General features: G+C 50.3%; 1 protein-coding gene across 1 annotated transcript; it reads right to left on the bottom strand.

The window, feature by feature from the left end:
* Nucleotides 1-751: 751 nt before the first annotated feature.
* Nucleotides 752-8,376, bottom strand: Fam83c (family with sequence similarity 83, member C). The gene is made up of 4 exons (XM_003749599.6): nucleotides 7,682-8,376; nucleotides 5,014-5,181; nucleotides 4,370-4,494; nucleotides 752-4,031 (listed from the first exon to the last, which is right to left on the bottom strand). Exons 1-4 carry the CDS (start codon nucleotides 8,288-8,290, stop codon nucleotides 2,600-2,602), a joined length of 2,334 nt encoding a protein of 777 aa, XP_003749647.1. The 5' UTR covers nucleotides 8,291-8,376; the 3' UTR covers nucleotides 752-2,599.
* Between the last annotated feature and the right edge of the window lie 10,057 nt (nucleotides 8,377-18,433).

The following is an 18,433-nucleotide window of genomic DNA, read 5'->3' on the forward strand; positions in this document are numbered from 1 at the left end:
TGGTGGCTACTCTAGCCTCACCCTTTGGGCGGACTCGATGGTTACTAGGTTACTTCAGGTTTGGTTTGGCTCCGCCCAACCCCGCCTCCTGCACGTTTAAGGTTGTCTGGCAATCAATCAATCAAACCTGAGGCTGGGCAAAAGAGAAGGTTGAGAAAACGAAAACCGGTGTTGTCTGGCTTTAAGATGTGTTGATGAGGGATTTATTTACCGAGTAAGGGCGGAAAAGGTAAGGTTTGAGAAAGGGGTTGATCCGGGCCCGGCCACGCGGACAGAAATGTGAATCTGGAGCAGAGAGTCAAGGGCTGAGGATTGAAATTTGGGGTAGAGATCACCCAAGAGAGTGTCCTATAGTGGAAAACGAGTCCAGGATAAAGTGGTTGGAGGAGGCATGCCGAGAACCATAAGAAAACAGATTGAAGAAGATAATGGAGACGGGGAAATGTATAAAGCTGGGCGTTATGGAGAATACGTCGCTTCCTTGATGTGTTCTCACGTAGTTCATCACCCCCTCAGCAGCCACCATCTACCCTGGAGATAGTGGTGTGGCCCGTTTTCATAGACAGAATAAACTTTGGCTCACTTAATGTAGAATATACAAAAGTCCCGGAAGGAGACTCACTTCCCACAGACCCTCTTTATGCCATTTTTTCTTCTCCAGGGACCCCTAGTAAGCTGAAAGGGGCCTGAATAGTGACCTTTCCCCAGCCCCATCATGCAGCCCCATAACTTAGAACACATGAGATTGCTATGGGGTCTAACCACAACCGCTTTTATTCATTTGGACCATGCACAGTCTCCAGCAGGTTCCAAGTTCAGGAGAAAGGTCCCTGATTCAGCAAGGTGGCCTGTGTGTTTGAGTCTAAGTGTTCAACTACATGCTCTGCTTATCTTCCCCAGTTCACCCCAGCTCCACTCACTGAGCCCCTCCTCCCGCCCCCCTCTCTGGCTTACTCTATATCAAGAACTCTTAATTCTCCTCCCCCTGGCTGTTCCCAATCCTTCAGGACCAGACTCAAAGTCACCCTCTCTCTGATAAACTTTCCTCATCTCTCCACCATCTTCATGACCTTCTGTCCCTAGTACACTTTCCTATTGATACAGCTCTGCCTTGTTCTCTGTGGTTTACTCATTTAAGCCGCAGGTCTCAGAATCCACATCTAAGTAACCTTTTTGCTCATATGGCCAGCTTAGTGCAAGGAGAGTTTAGGATGAGAGTCCTATGTGTATTTATAGTTTCTGAATCTCAAAGGGGCTGTGCAGTATGTACTGGATGCTTGAGTTTTCTGTGGCCATTCATTTAGGCAGACGAGATTCTGTACCTGCAATAGAAGTTCTATTTGAGTTAACCACAGAGAGCTCTGTGTACTCGCTCTATGCATGTATGGGTGTACCTAGTCACTGTTCTGTGTGTGCTTCATGGGCATCTGGAACACCCTTGTAGTGTCTATATTTCATGCACACCACTTATTTTATGAAACACAGAAACTGCAGATACTATGTGTTGTGTCTGTGCAAACAAAATACAGATTTAAAGCCAGGGGACAATAGACTGGCAGAGTCCCCTACCCTGTCATTTAGTTGGCTCTTCCTCCAAATTAACCATCCAAGCTCTGGACTCCAGCTCCCATTCTAATAAAATGGTAAGAGTATCTTCTGTTCTCTTTGGCCTCTGTGGCGGAAGCAAGATGACAAAATGAGCTTCATCCTTTGGAAGGCGTCACAATGAGGCACACACCTTGGTGCTGCCTCTGCACCTAAGGCCACCACCTTCAGAAGTCAGCCTGTGGCGAATGTGACTGCCCTACCAAGTATAACAAAGTCTAGCTGGAGCGCCAAGGCTAAGAGACGAAAACACTACCGGGACTGGCGGTGAGGAACCTAAATTTGTCTGTCGCAGATTCAGACTCGGATTCCGTGATGGAGCGTCACCGAGGAAGACGTTCACCTGGAGGATTTTCTATCAGTCATAAAAGAAATGTTCTGGTTTCAAAAGCTTTTGAAAAATGGGAAGAATAATACTCAATATATCTATAGGCCAACAAGCAGTCTATCTAGAGAAGATGGAGGATAGCAATAACTGTGTGAAGTGTCCAACCCCAGTGAAGGACAGAAAACATTTAGTAACTCTGCTGTATGTGAGTGGTGTGGTGTGGGGGTGTGTGTATGTGTGTATGTGGTGTGTATGCATGTCTGTGTGTGTGTGGTGTGTGTGCGTGTGGTGTGGTGTGTGTGCGTGTGCTTGTGTGTGGTTGTGTGTGCATGTGCGTGTGTGGTGTATGTGTGTGTATGTATGTGTGAGGTTTATGTGTGATGTGTTTGCATCTATGATGTATGTGTGTGGTATATGTATGCGTGGTGTGGGCAGTGTGTGTGCATGTGTGTGTTGTGTGTGTGGTGTGGGTGGTGTGTGTAGGTATGGTGTGGTATGTGTGGTGTGTGTGTGTGTGTGTGTGTGTGTGTGTGTGTGTGCTGTGTAAGAGTCTTGAGACCAGGGAGTATATGGCCTGGACTGTTAGATGCCTCCTTTCTTTATGCAGCACTCCAGCTTCCTGTCAACTCTGGACGGAGGGAGGATCTGTCCCTTCGAGGAACAGAGCTAGGACTCAAAGCGACTTCTGAGCTGCTTGAATTTGGACTTGTTGTATTTAGTGATGAGGTCCAGTTTGCTGTGGCCCAAGGTCAGCCGTTTCTCAGGTGCAAACAGGTCATTGCCACTACCATTTTGTTGGCCACTTATGGGAGCTCCTGGGGTGCCCGACTCAGGTTTCTGCCTAGCACCCTGCAGTTGATGATACTTGGTGATAAGGTCCAGTTTGCTGTGGCCCAGGGTCAGTCGCTTCTCATCTGCAGAGCCTACTCCAGCCATGCGAACTGGGCTTGCTTCTGGGGGACAACTGGGTCCAGGTCCCTCACTCCTGAATGGGCCAAACTTGGTAATGAGGTCCAGTTGACTGTGGCCTAGCGTCTGCCGTCGGTCATCTACACTCGGCTTGCCAGGCCTGGCTGAAGAATGGGCATCAGGGGGTATTTTAGAGGCCTGGGGCTTGGGGTTCTGTGGCAGGAGGTCCAATGGGCCATGGCTATGGTTTAGGGACAGCTTCCTGTCCTCTGGACTCAGCTCACCAGGTCTGAGGGAACCTGACTCAGGAGAACCCTGACCCTGGGACAGGAGATCTAGCTGGCTATAGCTGTGACTCAGGGACAATCTCCTATCATCTAGAACCTGCTCACCATGCTGAAGGGAACTCGAATTGGGGCTAACTCTAGAGCTGGGAACTCCTGCTTCTCCTGCTTTAGGGAAAGGGATGAGACGATCCAGGCGGTCATGGCTTTGACTCAGGGATACTTTCTTCTCATCCACTGTCTCTAGAGCTGTGCCAGGTACCCAACGGCCTCGTGGAAGGCAAGGGTCTTGACTTGCTGGGAGCCCATTCTCTGGAAGCCGGGACAGTGCTGGGACCCCCCTGGTAAAGTGAAGGAGAGGGCGGGAACTTGGAAGCAGAGGTGACCCCACTCCCAGGGTCAAGGGACTGGTACTGCTGTGGTTGAGGGCAGGCGAGGACTGGGACCATGGGGAGGATCCCAGTTTGCTGAGGTTGGCCCTATAGGGTCCAGGAGTAGAGATATGGTTCGGATCTGAAAGTTGACGGTACAGGGATGGCTGGGCACCAGCTTCATGGTGGGCAGGCCCTGGGGATGAGGACCCCATACCCATGTCACTGCAGCCACCACCTCCAGGTAGAGCAAGATAGGAAGAACGGGCCAGAAGAGGTGAGTGCTTGATGCTGCTGAGGCTGTTACTGGAGGGCGAGGAGCCGGTAGGGCTTGGAATTCCAGGTCCAAAAGCCAAAGTCACAGGGGGAGGACAAGGTACCTGGGAAATCAGTGGATCCTCATTGCCACAGAAGCCCTCCACAGGCTGTGACTCCGCATACAGACATCGGAACTCCCGATCAAAGTCTTCCACAATGTGGCCCCTCAGTTGCAGCACCATGCTGGTGTGGGCCTGGCTGCAAAGCCAAGTGAAGCTGGGGGGTTGAGGAGGGGAGGGGACAGTGGGTCAAAGTTAGGAAAGAGTCATAGCATGGAGTCCAAGGCTCACCGGAGTCATAGCTAGAGTCGGGTCAAGGATGAGGGTCTCTCTCTAAAGCCCTTCTATTTCCTGGGTGCAGTAGTTACTTTCTATGCCCAGGCAGCAAGTAAGTGGGCTCCTACCTATCTCTTTGCCCAGCATGGTGCCTAGCACACAGTAGGTGCTTCGTTTGAAGGGATCGATAGAAGAGATGCAAAGTCTTAAGATCCCAGATGCCCTTCCTAACTCGGTCATGGCCCAGCCCCCAGGCCCCTCTCCCTACGACCTTCTCACCTGTAACTGCCTGCCACCACCTGCTCACAGTCAATGATGACAAACTTCTCCAGGGCCTGGCCGGTGAATCGGCGACCTGCCTTGCTGCAGTACGTGTCTCCACAGGTGCTCCGCACACGCATATTCTGGGCCAAGAGTAGAGGGAGTTTGGTGGGAGGGTGGCCTTAGGAAACTGGAGCTCAGGGCTAGAGAGATTGGCTCAGTAGTTAAGCGCACTCTTTCAGAGGACTTGAGTTCTAGTCCTGACTCTTTCTGTGAGGCAGCTCATAATTCCCTATAACACCAGGGTCTTATGACACCTCTGGCCTTTGTGAACACCACATACACGTACCCATATTCAAGATAGTAAAAATAAATTGATAGAAGGAGAAGGAGAAGGAGAAGGAGAAGGAGAAGGAGAAGAAGAAGAAGAAGAAGAAGAAGAAGAAGAAGAAGAAGAAGAAGAAGAAGAAGAAGAAGAAGAAGGAGAAGAAGAAGAAGAAGAAGAAGAAATGGCAGTCAGGCTATGTCTGAAACCCAAAGCGTGTCCAGTCCCACACAGCTAAAAGAACCAATTGTCCCTAATGCTCACTGGCCGCCAACTGGCCCTCTTGCCCTCCCAAACCCCTGTCTTTCCATGTTTGTAGCTCTCCGCCCATACTGACCACCAGGTGGCCCCCATTGAGGTCCATCTTATAACACATCTCCAGAAAGTACTTCAGGTGTTCCTGAGCCAGAAGGAGGTAGACAGGGACTCCACGGCGGCTGGAAGCCTCCATAAGGTCACACAGGAGCTCCATGTCAGTGAAAACATCCATCACGACAGCCACCACCTGAGAGAGGAAGAGGAAATTCAACTCTAGGAAAAGTGTGGGGCTGAAAGCCACGATCCAATGCAAGACTAGAATCAGATTCTGATATATCTATGTCTATATCTATAGTCTCATTCTGTAACCAGCAATCCAAGCTGGCCTTCCCTGAGCTCACTCCTGTCTCAGCCCCCACGACTATTGGGATTTCAGGCATGTGCCATCGTGCATTCTTAGTGTGGCCACAGGAATAATTGACCTGGTTGTTTGAATGCTTTGAGGGATTTTTCTCCTCTCTCTCTCTCTCTCTCTCTCTCTCTCTCTCTCTCTCTCTCTAAAGGTTTATTTATTAAGTCTACAGCGTTCTGCCTGAATGTATGTCTGCAGGCCAGAAGAGGGCACCAGATCTCATTACAGATGGTTATGAGCCACCCTGTGGTTGCTGGGATTTGAACCCAGGACCTCTGGAAGAGCAGACAGTGCCATCTCCCCAGCCCTTGAGGGATGCCTATGGACAGTGCCTGGCAACAGATTCTCAAAGACGCCTGTAGATCAACTATGTGAGCTAAAGCTCTGCTCTTTGGAGAATCGGAGAAGGCAGGGGTCAGAAGCAGACCCCCAGTTTCCAGGCTGGTTCCCCATACTCCTCATTGGCGCCAGCTTTACTCTGGCCTAGGAGAGCCTCTCCGAGATTCTCATACAAGGAAGAAAGCAGCGATCCAGTCCCAGGGATTCCCAGGTCTTTTGCCAAGCCTTGCTTTTGAAGCTGCAGAGGTCTGGTGTGCCAGCTTATCTTAACAGCCTCCTTTCGTCTACACTGAGTGGAGCCAAACTTCCCACTCAGTTGAGGGCTGAGGCTTTTGCCTCCAATATATAGGGTATTTCTCATTCCCCCCGCTGTCCCTTCTTCCCATTGTGTCTACTGTGAGTTCTGTCCTATGAAGGAATGTGGGGGCAGGACACCACTGCAGCTTGGAGCCAAAAGGAAATGGGTTCAAATACACAATCCTAGAAGCAGAGTCTTGGGGTCAGCTAGGGAGCCTCGGCTATGTGGGTTGCATCCCATAGTTACAAGGGATTAATGTAAAACTGCTGGACACACATCAGAAGCTCAGTTAACCATGCCTTTCCCCTTTCCTGCTGCCTCCTTAGCAAATGGAGAACCCTGGGTATAGGGAAGCAAACACTTCCAAGGTCACTCTGGGGATGAGTGTTGGCTCCACTGAGCCGGACTCTTAGCCCAGGGGCAGAAAGGTCTAATTGGTGGTGAGCAGGCAGGGCACTGGGGATGCTCTAATGTGCAGCACAGGTCTGGCCAGTGTGGGAGGAGCCGGAAGATCAAAGGGGGACAAGGATGACAACAGCAACAAACTCGCTAATTACCCCACTCTCGATGCCAATCAAACTCAGTCCTGCTGTGCCTAGGGCACAGGCAAACTTGCTAGGCCTTGGCGGTGCTGATGGGAGCCTGGCTTTTCATCTCTGCGGCAGGAGTCTGCTCCTATCTCAAATCCTGCCAAGAGTTTCCATATCTAGTCCCTCATCTGGTAGGAGCCAGGGCTCCACCAGAAAAATGGTACTGCTATGAGGCTGGAGGCTTCCCAGGTGGGACTTCCCTTCCTAATGTCCCCAAAGCCTGCAGCATCCACTCCTTCATGAGGAAATAAGAACACAGTCCATGCCAAACCCATGTACCAGTGCCCATGGCCCTGCCTCAGACGTAGTTGCTGATGCAGCACATGATATGCAGCAGGGGCTAAGGTGAGCTGTGCCCCAGTCAGAGCCCTCAGAGACCTTTCTCCCTCCCAGACCCAGACAACCTCTCTAGGCAAGTTCCTTCTAGACCCTCGCTGGCTTCAGTTTCTTCCTTCGTAAGTCAAGGTTGTAGCTCAGATGTTCACCAGTGTTGAGTTCTTAGTCTGGGGTGGGGAGGGAGGAGTCATAAAGCTTTCTGAGGGCCAGAGAGATAGTTCAGTGCTTAAGAACAGCACTGGCTTCTCTTCCAGAGGACCTAGGTTCGATTCCCAGCCCTCAAGGCAGCTCATAACAGTCTGTAATTCTAGTTCCAGGGGATTAGACGCTCTCCTCTGGCTGGCACTGACACCCGGCATGTGCATGGTGTACATATGCGTAAGGTAGCAAAACAGTCATGAACGTAAAATAAAAATAATTCTTTAAAAACTTTTTGATACTCTAATAAAGGCAATAGACTCTCTCCCAAAGTAAGGATCCTTTCCAGTAACTCCACATGCACTTCCGGAGTGAAGGTCCTGAGCCCTTTGCCCTGCTCTCTGCTAAGCTAATGTTCATGAATGCCAAAGGGTACCAAGGAAAACAAAGCACCTGCCCATCCTCTGCCCGCTGGGGATCTAACAGAGGGCAGAGACTCTCTTTCCAGTTCTCTGATTACGTTTCTGTGTGGCTCAAAGCGCCCCCCACCCCGCCCCGGCCGCCGCCGCCCCGCCCCCGAGAGCCCACATCTGTGTCCACATCTATGAAATGAATGAAGAGCCAGGGCTCTTACCGTGTGGGCCTGGCTGAAGAGGAATCGCAGCAGGTCCTTGATGCTCTTGCCCTTGTCCCTTTGAAAATGAACCACCGCCTGAGTAGGACTGAAACCCGTGGCCTGTGGCACTTCGGGCCAGCCCAGGTCCAGGTCTGGGGGATCTAAGTCAGAAGCCATAGGGAAGTAGGTGCCTGAGGTAACTTCAGAGAGCATGCTGAGGCGGTCTTGGCCTAAGGTCTCTGACCCCTGGGCCTCGCTGAGCTCGGGAACCCCACGCACATGGCTGATCATGTAGTCCACGTCCAGGGCACTCAGGAAGGGCAGCTCCCGCTCTTCAGAGATGACCTGAAGGTAGGCAGCCTCGCCCCGTTCCAGGAGGGCGTCTGCCGCCAGTCTTGCAGCCTCACTGTGCTGGAGCACCAGGGGTGAGCTCTCCCTCCACCAAGGCCGCTTCAGCTCCTCCACCCGGCTCCGAAGGGGTCCTGCCATGCCCTGGGTCCCGGCTTGCACTATTCGGCTAAATGTCTGCATCCACCGAGAGCCCAACCCACACGAGGCTCCATGGCTTGCACCTGGGTTGGCTGCTATAAGGAAGAAGATACTGCTTCCAGCTTGGCAGCCCAGCATGTGCGGCAGGGCCCCCAAACTGTTGCCACCCTAAGTCTGAACCATGCTCCTCCCCATTGCCCCTGGCCTCCGGGAACCTGTCAGGTCAGTCCCACCCATCTGTCTATTGTTGGGACACGCCTGCTCAAGGAAGTGGCAGGGCCAGGCCCTTCGTGCAAGCTGCTGGCTCTTCTCCAGCCTTCCCAGTATTCCAGGGGAATACAGCTACAGGCCTGCAACCCTGACCTTCAGCAACCTGCAGAGGTTAGCGCTCTCTCTCTCTCTCTCTCTCTCTCTCTCTCTCTCTCTCTCTCTCTCTCTCTCTCACACACACACACACACACACACACACACACACACACACACACCGGATGTTCGGGGGCTGGAGGAAGCACACATCCACATACATATAGACCATGGTAGATGAATGACTCAAGACACACAAACAGATCTGCTAACACACCAATGACTGAACAACATGCACAGGTGTCCACACATGCATTTTGATCAAAAGTTGTTGTAATCGAACCCAATGCTAACACAAAAACTGTCCATGAGCCTCAAACATACCATGTAGTAGAACACATATATGCCTTGGTCCATAGACAGATAAGACCCCCCAGTGAGGGCAGAATGGCATAAGAACTGCCAGGAACATCAACAGTGTGTATCTCCCACCCGGACCCCTGCCCGTAACCAGCATGCCTCTCTCTACCACCATAACCATAACCAAGGTGTTCACAGCATCCTCAGTCTCTCCTCCAAAGAGTCCTCACTCTGACCCCCAAGAATCGCCAGAAACTTAAAATGCACGTCTTCCACACACTACCCACACTGAGTGTGCCAGAAGTTCTGAGACTCTGGGAGAGTCTGGAGCCTTTTTTTTCTATTTTATTAATAAGAATTTTAATTGACATATTCATTATACATGGTACTAGGTTTTGTAAAGACGTTATTTCATTTAAATTGGAGCATCCCAGTTTTGTCAAGACAGAGTCTTAGGGCTGGAGGGTTGGCTCCGAGGTTAGGAACACTTGTTACTCTTGCAGAGGCTCGTTTCCCAGCTCCCATGCGGTGGCTCACAGCCATCTGCAACTCCCAATTCCAGGAGCTCTACCTAACACCCTCTTATGAGCTCTGTGGGAGCCAGGCATGCATGTGGCACACATACATACACGTATGTTGACAAAACACATTTAAAAAAAAAAGACAGAATCTCATACAGCACTGGCTAACCTTGATGTCATGATGTAGCCAGGGATTGACCAGAGACTTCCTCCATCCTCCACCTCCCCAGTGCTGGGATTACAGTGAACATCACTATATCTAGTTTCTAGAGTGATGAGATTCTAACCCGGGCTTTGTTAGATGAACACTCTCCCCACAGGGCCACATCAGCAGCCATACTTGGAACTTGACATTTTAGCCAGTGCTGTAATGACTGTGCCTGTGCACCGAGTGGTGGGCTAAGGCAGCCAGCTGCATCTCCAGAACACTGAGCTCCCACGATGCTCTCAGTCTGGTAGGAGCTGGGCTCTGCTCCACTGGGGCAGACAGCAGACAGACACACAGCAAGCTCAGGAGGAAAACAGAGTAGGTGTCTGCCTCAGGATATGTGGGTCTCTCCTCTGAGAATGGGGAAACAGCTTTGCTCCAAAGGAGGGGTCATCAGTGGGCAATTGCACATGGTGGCAGAATGGGGGGAGGGGGAGTAGACTAGTTATCACCCTCCTGCAGAGGAGTGAGCTTTAATGAGGGTGTTCGGAAGTATAAAACTTTATACTAAAGACTCTGTCCAGTATGACTAAATTTAGTTTATTTGGTGTCTGGTCAGGTCTAAAACACAGGCTCTTCTGAAAGAGATCTTGAGTGGGGAGAGGGATGAATGGAAATGGCAGATAGGAGATGGGACAGAGAGGTCAGGGGCCCAGGGAACAGGGCGCCATTGACTATACAACTATTCCATTTCATCCCAGGCATGGGGGCAGAAACAGCTCTAAGGAGCCCTTCCCTGGGGGGGTTGGTAGGCACTAAAGTGGTAAGATGCTAGGTAAACAAAGTCAGACCGTGGGAGGGTGATGACCTGTGGGGGCAGCAAGAGTAACAGAGCCCTCATTAGCACCTTATCTCTAGATTTGTTTGAGGGGAGAACCAGGACTCCCAGAGGCAGGCAGGCTGGTGAGCTGTCCGGTCCCTTATCTTTGTCTCAGCAACATATTTTTAGTGTTATATCTTGTTTATTTCCTTTTAAATGTGTTTGTTTGTTTGTTTGCTGTGTGTGTGCGCACACGTGTACTCCATAGACCATACATGGAGGCCAGAGGAGGACAACTTTCAGGAGACAATTCTTGCCTTCTACTAGCTGGCTCATGAGGACTGAACTCGGGTCATCAGGTTTGACGGCAGGCACCTTGGCCTGCTAAGCCATCTCGCTGGACCCTTGTTTAGTACTTTTTTGTTTAGCTAGTTTGGGTTCTGATTTTTTGAGACAGGGTTTCTCTGTGTAGTCCGGGCTGTCCTGGGACTTGCTCTGTAGACCAGGCAGGCCTCGAACTCACAGAGATCCACCTGCCTCAGCCTCCTGAGTGCTGGGATCAAAGGTGTGTATCGCCAATACCCAGCCTGTCTACTACTTCTAATTATGGAAAAAATGCACACGAGATTTTCCATTGCCAACAGTGCACGTCAGTGGCATTAAGCACACCCACCACCATACCCATCTCCGGCCTTCCTGTCTTGCAAACCCCAGGCTCTGTCCACAAAACCACATTCCCCATTTCTCCCCTCCATAGACCCTGCTCTATCTTTGGTCCCTATAAACTGCCTCAGGGATCTCTTTTAGGGGAGCCATGGCGCATGCATTTGTCTTTGTGTGAACGGCTTCTTTTCACTCAGCACAATGCTTTCGTTTCACCCCTGTTGTCACACTCGTGCTGTGTTATCTCATTGTGTGTGTATCGCATGCGAACATCCGTCCATTCACTAACAGATACTTAGGTTGTGTATACGTTTGGTTTTTTATAATTGTGCCATCTAAGCAACACAAGACTAGAAACTTGGCTCAGTGTCATTCATTATATTCTGACTTTTTTGAGACAGGTAGCCCAGGCTGGCCTCAAACTTAACTGAGTATCTGAAGATCGCCTTCATTCCTGATCCTCCTTCCTCTGTTCCCCAAGGGCTGGGACTGCAGGCGCGCATCGCCATGGCTAGATTCTAGTTTTGTAAGATTAAAATAAGAAAACTGAGGGCAGGTAAAGAGTATACATGCACACCTATGCAGAACCGTATCTGTGCATGGCTCTCTGTGTGTGCACACTGTAATGTTTCCAGGTTTATGTGTGTGTGTTGAAGTGTCTGCCTGAATGCTGCATGTGTACCTACTTTGCATGTCTGTGTGAAAATCTGCTTGGTTACTGAGTACCTGGGCAAGCGGGGTAGCCCTTGACTCCAATTTTGGACTACATGGAGTTTTGTTGTTGTTGTTATCGTTGTTGTTTGTTTGTTGCTGCTGCTGTTCTCTTTCTGTCTCTCTGTCTCTCTGTCTCTCTCTCTCTCTCTGTGTGTGTGTGTGTGTGTGTGTGTGTGTGTGTGTGTAGCTTAGTGCAAAGGGTCAGGGTGAGAAGGTGAAAGGAAAAATGATCCCGAGAATCCCTGACACGCCAGTAATAATAGGATGCCCAAACCTAGGTCCCCAGGTTGTAAGACAGGCGCTCCTTCCCTTGGACCCAGTGAGTAAACGGCAATGGGAGGGTAGACAGGTGGATGTTGGCCCTGGGACTTAGCCTTGAGGTGCTGGCCTAGGGTTATGAGAGCCACTTGACAGACCAAAGCTCAGCCTGTGGCTGCACTGTGTGTGGCACAAGCCCCTTAATGACTGTTATTAAGAGGAAGGAAAATATTTTCCTGTCCAGGGGGAGTGTCCGGCGCCTTCCTGGCAACGCTTGGCCTTCCTAGGGGCCATTTTAGTCTTGTCTGTCGTCTATCTCAAACCAAGTGGCGCCTGGGCAGGTGCCTGTCCTGTGGGGATGGGACAGAGGCTGGCTGTCCTATCACAGTCTCAGGCTGCTAGCACTGTCACACGCCATCACCGTGGTCCTTCTGGATCAGGGAAGACAGGATTCTGGAGGAGGGGCGGTCAAGAGCCAGAGACGCAAGGGGGACGATGGGGAAGGGTCCTGGAGGCTGTGTGGAGCAGCCTAGCGAGAATGAGGAGGGCTTGGCAGGTGTGGTATAGTGCACACTTTAATAATCCCAACACTCAGGAGGCTGAGTCAGGGCCAGGAGACTGAAATTAAGGCCAGCTGGACTACACAGACACGTCTCATCTCAAAAAGCATGTATATACATATATATGCTGGGTGTGGTGGCACACACCTTTAATTCCAGGACTTGGGAGGCAGAGGCAAGCAGACATCTGTGAATTCGAGGCCTATGTAGTGAGACTCTCACTCAAAAACAAGTAAATATGCATTCAGCTAACACAGAATGGCAAGCAAGCCATTCCAGGCTAGAAGAAGAAGGCCAGGATGCTCTGGAAGGAAGGTGGGGTCCGAGAAGCCTAGCAAGGGTCTGCAGGAAAGTCCCCAGAGCCACACCAGGAAGAATCCTGCGGGCCTCACAGAGGAAGTTGGAAAGATTCCAGAGCCAAATCCAAGGGTGCTCAGGAAGCCACCCCGTGTTTAAGAGTGGTCCAGTTAAGTGTGATTCATTCACAGAGCGCCACGCGGGTCTGCAGAAGGTCACTAACTTTCCAATTGTCCCATCCTGCAACTCCCAGGGGTTGAGACCTGGGGCTAGCCTACCAGGGGCCATGGTTGTGCCACTGAACTGAGTCAGAGCCACTGGTTGGAACAAGCGCTCTACCTCTTAATAGGTGAGGTCACCTTCTGAGTCACGGGGACTTACTCTGTAAAATGAGGCCAGTGGAAGGTTAGAAGAAGTAAATCCGTGGCAACTGTCTGACAGAGTGGCCATTGCTTCTCTAGGCCGGCTGAATTCCAGAGCGCTTCAGGCCACTGGAGGACAGGAGTCGGATGTTGGTTGGAATAGAGATGAGGCAGGGACGGAAGATTTCTGTCTAGTCAGTCTCTTGTAGATCCAAGACTGGCCCTGAAGGCTAAGATGGCTGCCAGCAATGCCAGTGGAGTGTGGCTGACGGGTCCCACCAGTGCCTTTAGGATCTGGCCTAACATAGGAGGCCAAGATCATCCCTTCCTCTGCACGTGTGTAAGACTCTTCACATACCTCCCCGGCATGCGGGAAGGTTTTCCCCATGACTGTGATGCTGTACGGGCTCATCTTAATCACCCACCTATCCTCACCAACCTCTGGTCCCATCCACCCATCCGATTCCACCCAATGATTCCACACAGTCCCCCTCTTGTTCCCACACCACTGTGCAGGAGGAGACATCTGAGAGGGCTGTCCTTCTTCAGCATCCTCATGGTCTCTTCCTTTCCTTCCTGAGGAAGAGAAATGGCTTGTTCGAAGATGGCTTGGGAAGGGGCTGAGCTCAGGTGTTCTTGGATTCATTCTCACACTCACACCTTCTCTCCTCTTCCTTCTCTTTCTCTTCTTCCTCCTCCTCCTCCCCTGCCCTGCCCTGCCTTAGGGAAACTTAGCCTGTTCTGTATATACCTACTCTTTATAAGCTCTCAAAGGAAGCTTGCTCTGCGGGAGGAACTCTGTCCTGTTGTGGATGTTTAGTTCTGTGGGAATACTAGAGTCTGTTTGATGCTCATCAGAGACACTAGTAAAGCTACCATTTTTTTTAATCTTTATTAACTTGAGTATTTCTTATTTACATTTCGATTGTTATTCCCCTTCCCGGTATCCCGGCCAACATTCCCCTAACCCCTCCCCTTCTATATGGGTGTTCCCCTCCCCATCCTCCCCCCATTACTTCCCTCCCCCCAACAATCACGTTCACTGGGGGTTCAGTCTTGGCAGGACCAAGGGCTTCCCCTTCCACTGGTGCTCTTACTAGGCTATTCATTGTAAAGCTACCATTTTTATGTTCATCTGTCTGGTGTCTTATTTCCGGCTCCATTTTGAATTTGCAAGGAGGAAGAAACGTTATCTACTGAGCCTTACGGCCCCCCGTTACAGGTACAGTCACCCCTCCTTATCCCTCCCTTCCCTTTTCCCTCAATCCAGTCTTCCCAAGATGGATTCGGTGTCCACTTTCAGCTAGTGCTGGGGCAGAGGGTTCCCAAAGATGAGTGGGAGCGTGCGTGCGTCTGCCCTGGAAAAGCTCACAGGTGAGTAAGGAAGATAGACTCATAAATAATTATAAACCATGGATTAGACCAATGTATAAACCACAGGGCTTAGTGTCTATGACCTATTCTGGAGCTTTAGAGAAACCAGGCTCTCTGGAACTTTTCTTACTCTCCTCTCCACATTCTGGAAAGGGGCTTTTGATATGGGCAGATTCTGGGTCCCAGTCTCACCAACTATGGCTCAAAGGGGTCCCCAGAAAGCCTTTGCTGGATTAGTACTGGAGCAGATGTGAACGAGGAGAATCATAGGTCTGAGCTCTGTATACTCCTTTCTAAGACCGAAAGCTATGGAAGGGGCAGGCAAGGCATGAAGGGCATAGTTGGGAGAGGGGGAGAGGCTGGTGGTTAGCGGTAACAGCGGGTGTGCGTGCGTGCGTGTGTACGGGAGTGCTACTGCCAAGGGAAGAGCTGAGACCATTTACAGCTGTCTCTTTTCTTCCCAGTAAACCATTAGCTCCCTTCCCAAACTACTTCTTCTGAATGGTGGAGAAATTCTAGATTCGTTGAGCATCAGTAACAGCTGGCCTCTGTTCTTCTCCTTTCTCTTCCGGGCTTCTCTCTTCAGGAATCCCCCTCCCATTTGTCTTTGCAATTTTTCCTCTTAAGAAAGAGGTCAAGGGGGCTGGAGAGATGGCTCAGTGGTTAAGAGCACTGGCTGCTCTTCCTAAAGGTCCTGAGTTCAATCCCTAGCAATCGCATGGTGGTTCACAACCAGCTATAATGGAATTTGATTCCTGTTTCTGATGTGAACGAAGACAGAGTGTTTATATACAAACTCATGAATAAACATTTTTTTTCTAAAGGATAAAGATTCAAGCTAGGTGGTGGTGCACACTCTTAATCCTAGCACTCGGGAGGCAGAAGCAGGTGGATCTCTGTAAGTTTGAAGCCAGCCTGGTCTAAGTAGCAAATCCTAAGCCATCCTGGGCTATCCAGTAAAACTCTGCTGAAAAGAACGATGGGCTAAGAGATGGCTTAATGATTATAAACACTGGCTGCTCTTCCGGAGGACTGAGATTCATGGCAGTGCCATCATAATGGCTCACAACCATCTATAATGCTAGTTCCAGGAGATCCAACACCTTATGGCTTCAGGCACTAGGCACATGACTAGCCCCCTAGCCAGGATTCTCCCAATCCCATCCTTGGAGACCTCCCTGGGCTCCCTGACTGGAAGTCAGTCTAGGACCCAGAACCTGCCCAGAACTCACCTCAAACTCAAATACACACAGAATGAACCTTTTGGCAGTTGGGGGGATGGGTAAGAAAGGGATCTTTTCACCTCGCCAGAACCAGGTCTTGTTTGAAAAGGCAGATTTCTATGTTTGATAGGGATTAATGACAAGAGTCTTTAACATTCAAGGAAAATCTTTACTATTCAACTAAATGCAATGTCATCTCAGCTTACATCTTGAAAGGCTCAAATGCTGTTCTCCTGTGCTGCCGTTACCTCACGCGGTCTGCATTCTCTTAATGACCAATTGTGTTCCTAGAATATTCCAAAGCCCTTAAACCTCCCCCAGCTTACTCTCTGGTCCCTTCTAGAGGCTCTGTTCATTCCCTCAGTATCCTCTTTAGATCCCGCCTTCTGTATCCCTTCTTGCTCTTCCTACACCTCTTCAAAGAGCTGTCACCTCTGCCCCAGTCTCACCCCACCCACCCTTCCCCCTCCCCCCTGGGAACCTATTCACTTTCATGATTACATGTCTTCTGTATACTCGAGACAGGCTAGTCATCCCCATCTTTTTTTTTATTGAGACGGGGTCTTTTTATAAAGCTCTGACTGTGCAGTCCTGGAACTTACCGCGCAGACCAGGCTTGCTTCAAACTCAGAGATCTGCTTGCCTTTGCCTCCCGAGTGCTGAAACTAAAGGCATGTGCCACCACACCTGGCAGTCCACTCATCTCAAGGTCTAGTCCTCCCTTCCCCAGAGCCTCTCTCCTGCCTGAGTCTGGCTCCTACCTAGATCCTCAGCTACCCTAAAATGTATGAAGAGTAATTAGGTAGGGCCCAGATTACATGCTCAGTGGATCCCACCATTTTCCTATTGCACAGTGGGGTGGTAATCCCTGCCACACCTCAGAGTGCTGTGAACATCATGTGGATAAAACCCAACCAAGAGGAGGCTTTCCCAGACAGCAGCAGGGTTGCAGCAGCAGGTCCTGGTGAGTATTCTCTGAAATGTCCCTTTGAATCTTCTCTGCCATTCCCAGGACCAGAGTGTAGATGGGCAGCCCTTCTTGGCCTAGGCTCACGCGTCTTGTCCCTGTCCTGCCTCTCTGCTTTTGTCAAGCTGCAATCCTTACCGAGAAAGTGGGGCAAGGGGTAGCTCACTGCTGCCACTCAGACGATGCATTATCTGGTCACTTCCAGAGCAGGTAGCCCTCTTCTGCAACTTTTCTCTCCCTTTCCCTTAGCAGCCAAGGCCACAGGTCCACCAGAGCCTCAGGAACTTCCTGCCCCTTGCCTTTGCCTGAGCAGCCCCTCACTTCCTGGTTGTCCATTCTTTCTATCCTAACTGCGCCCGCACTGGATTTTCTGACCATACAAGCTCATGAAGCTCAAATGCTTTAACTTTTAAATAGTGTGTGTGTGTGTGTGTGTGTGTGTGTGTGTGTGTGTGTGTGTGTGTATGTGAATCCCACGTGTGTACAAGTGCTCTCCTCACAGGCAGAAGATGGCATTAAGCTTCTTGGGGTTGGAGTTCGCTGCCCAATGTAAGATAGACACTAGGAACCAAACCTAGGTCCTCTGAAAGAGAAGTAAAGAGCTCTTAACTAATGTGGCATCTCTCTAGCCCCTTTCCTGTGTCTCTGTGTGATATTTGTTTGAGATGGGATTTCTCTATACAGCCCCTGGCTGACCTGGAACACTATGTAGACCAGGCTAGCCTCAAACCCTGGAGATGTACCTGCCTCTCTGCCTTTTTTTTTTTGTTTCTTTTTTTCGGAGCTGGGGACCGAACCCAGGGCCTTGCGCTTCCTAGGCAAGCGCTCTACCACTGAGCTAAATCCCCAGCCCCGCCTCTCTGCCTTTTGAGTGCTGGGTCCTACAGGAGTACACTGTGCTCTGCCCGTCTTTTCACGTAACCACAAATAACTGCCTCATCTACAGCTCTCTAGAAGGACAGCAGACGGCTGGAGTGCCGGCCACAAGACCCTGTGGGCGGGATAAACTTGGGCCTTTCCAAGCTTCTGACTGACACCTCTCCGAGCAGTCAGTGGGATAACAGGTGACAGATGTGTCTGTCAAAGAACAGAAATTAAGTGTGATTTTTAAGTTTTATTGTCCACATCACTGGACAAATGTTTCTCATTTGAAAACCTCTAAGGAAAGCACTATCTTCTGATGCACCGGAAGATGTTTTTTGTGTGACAGGGACTTCATGACCTTGAAGTGGTCGCCCCTCCATCTTTGACTGTGGGGAAGCTCCTGGCTATGTCTTTTATGCAACTGCAGATCTCCACACTGACTGGAGGACGGTGGTGTAGTCTAGGGATAGGGCCGGGTCCTGCAGCCACAAGGTAGGGGGTAGAACCAGCCTGGGTAACTCTCTAGGCCTCCTTAGCCTCAAATGCCTTCACTTGTGGTAAAAATGCTTACGAGGGGCTGGAGAGATGGCTCAGGGGTTAAGAGCACTGACTGCTCTTCCAGAGGTTCTGAGTTCAAATCCCAGCAACCACATGGTGGCTCACAACCATCTGAAATGAAATCTGATGCCCTCTTCTGGTGTGTCTGAAGATAGCTACAGTGTACTTATATATAATAAATGAATAAATCTTTAAAAAAGAAAATGCTTACCAGGATGTCCACCATATTGCTGAGGAGAATGTACTTACAAGTTTAATAAGTAAACAACCGGGGCTGGGGATTTAGCTC

Source organism: Rattus norvegicus, chromosome 3, assembly GCF_036323735.1.
Source record: "Rattus norvegicus strain BN/NHsdMcwi chromosome 3, GRCr8, whole genome shotgun sequence".
Lineage (NCBI taxonomy): Eukaryota > Metazoa > Chordata > Mammalia > Rodentia > Muridae > Rattus > Rattus norvegicus.

What these genes read in the sequence shown, in the direction of transcription:
- Fam83c (XM_003749599.6), bottom strand. Translation starts at nt 8,290, where the DNA reads ATGCTGGGCTGCCAAGCTGGAAGCAGTATCTTCTTCCTTATAGCAGCC. An exon ending in TCTTCAGCCAGGCCCACACG is followed by an intron (nt 5,182 to 7,681) that starts GTAAGAGCCCTG and finishes TTCCTCTCTCAG; the next exon opens with GTGGTGGCTGTCGTGATGGA. An exon ending in GTGGTGGCAGGCAGTTACAG is followed by an intron (nt 4,032 to 4,369) that starts GTGAGAAGGTCG and finishes TCAACCCCCCAG; the next exon opens with CTTCACTTGGCTTTGCAGCC.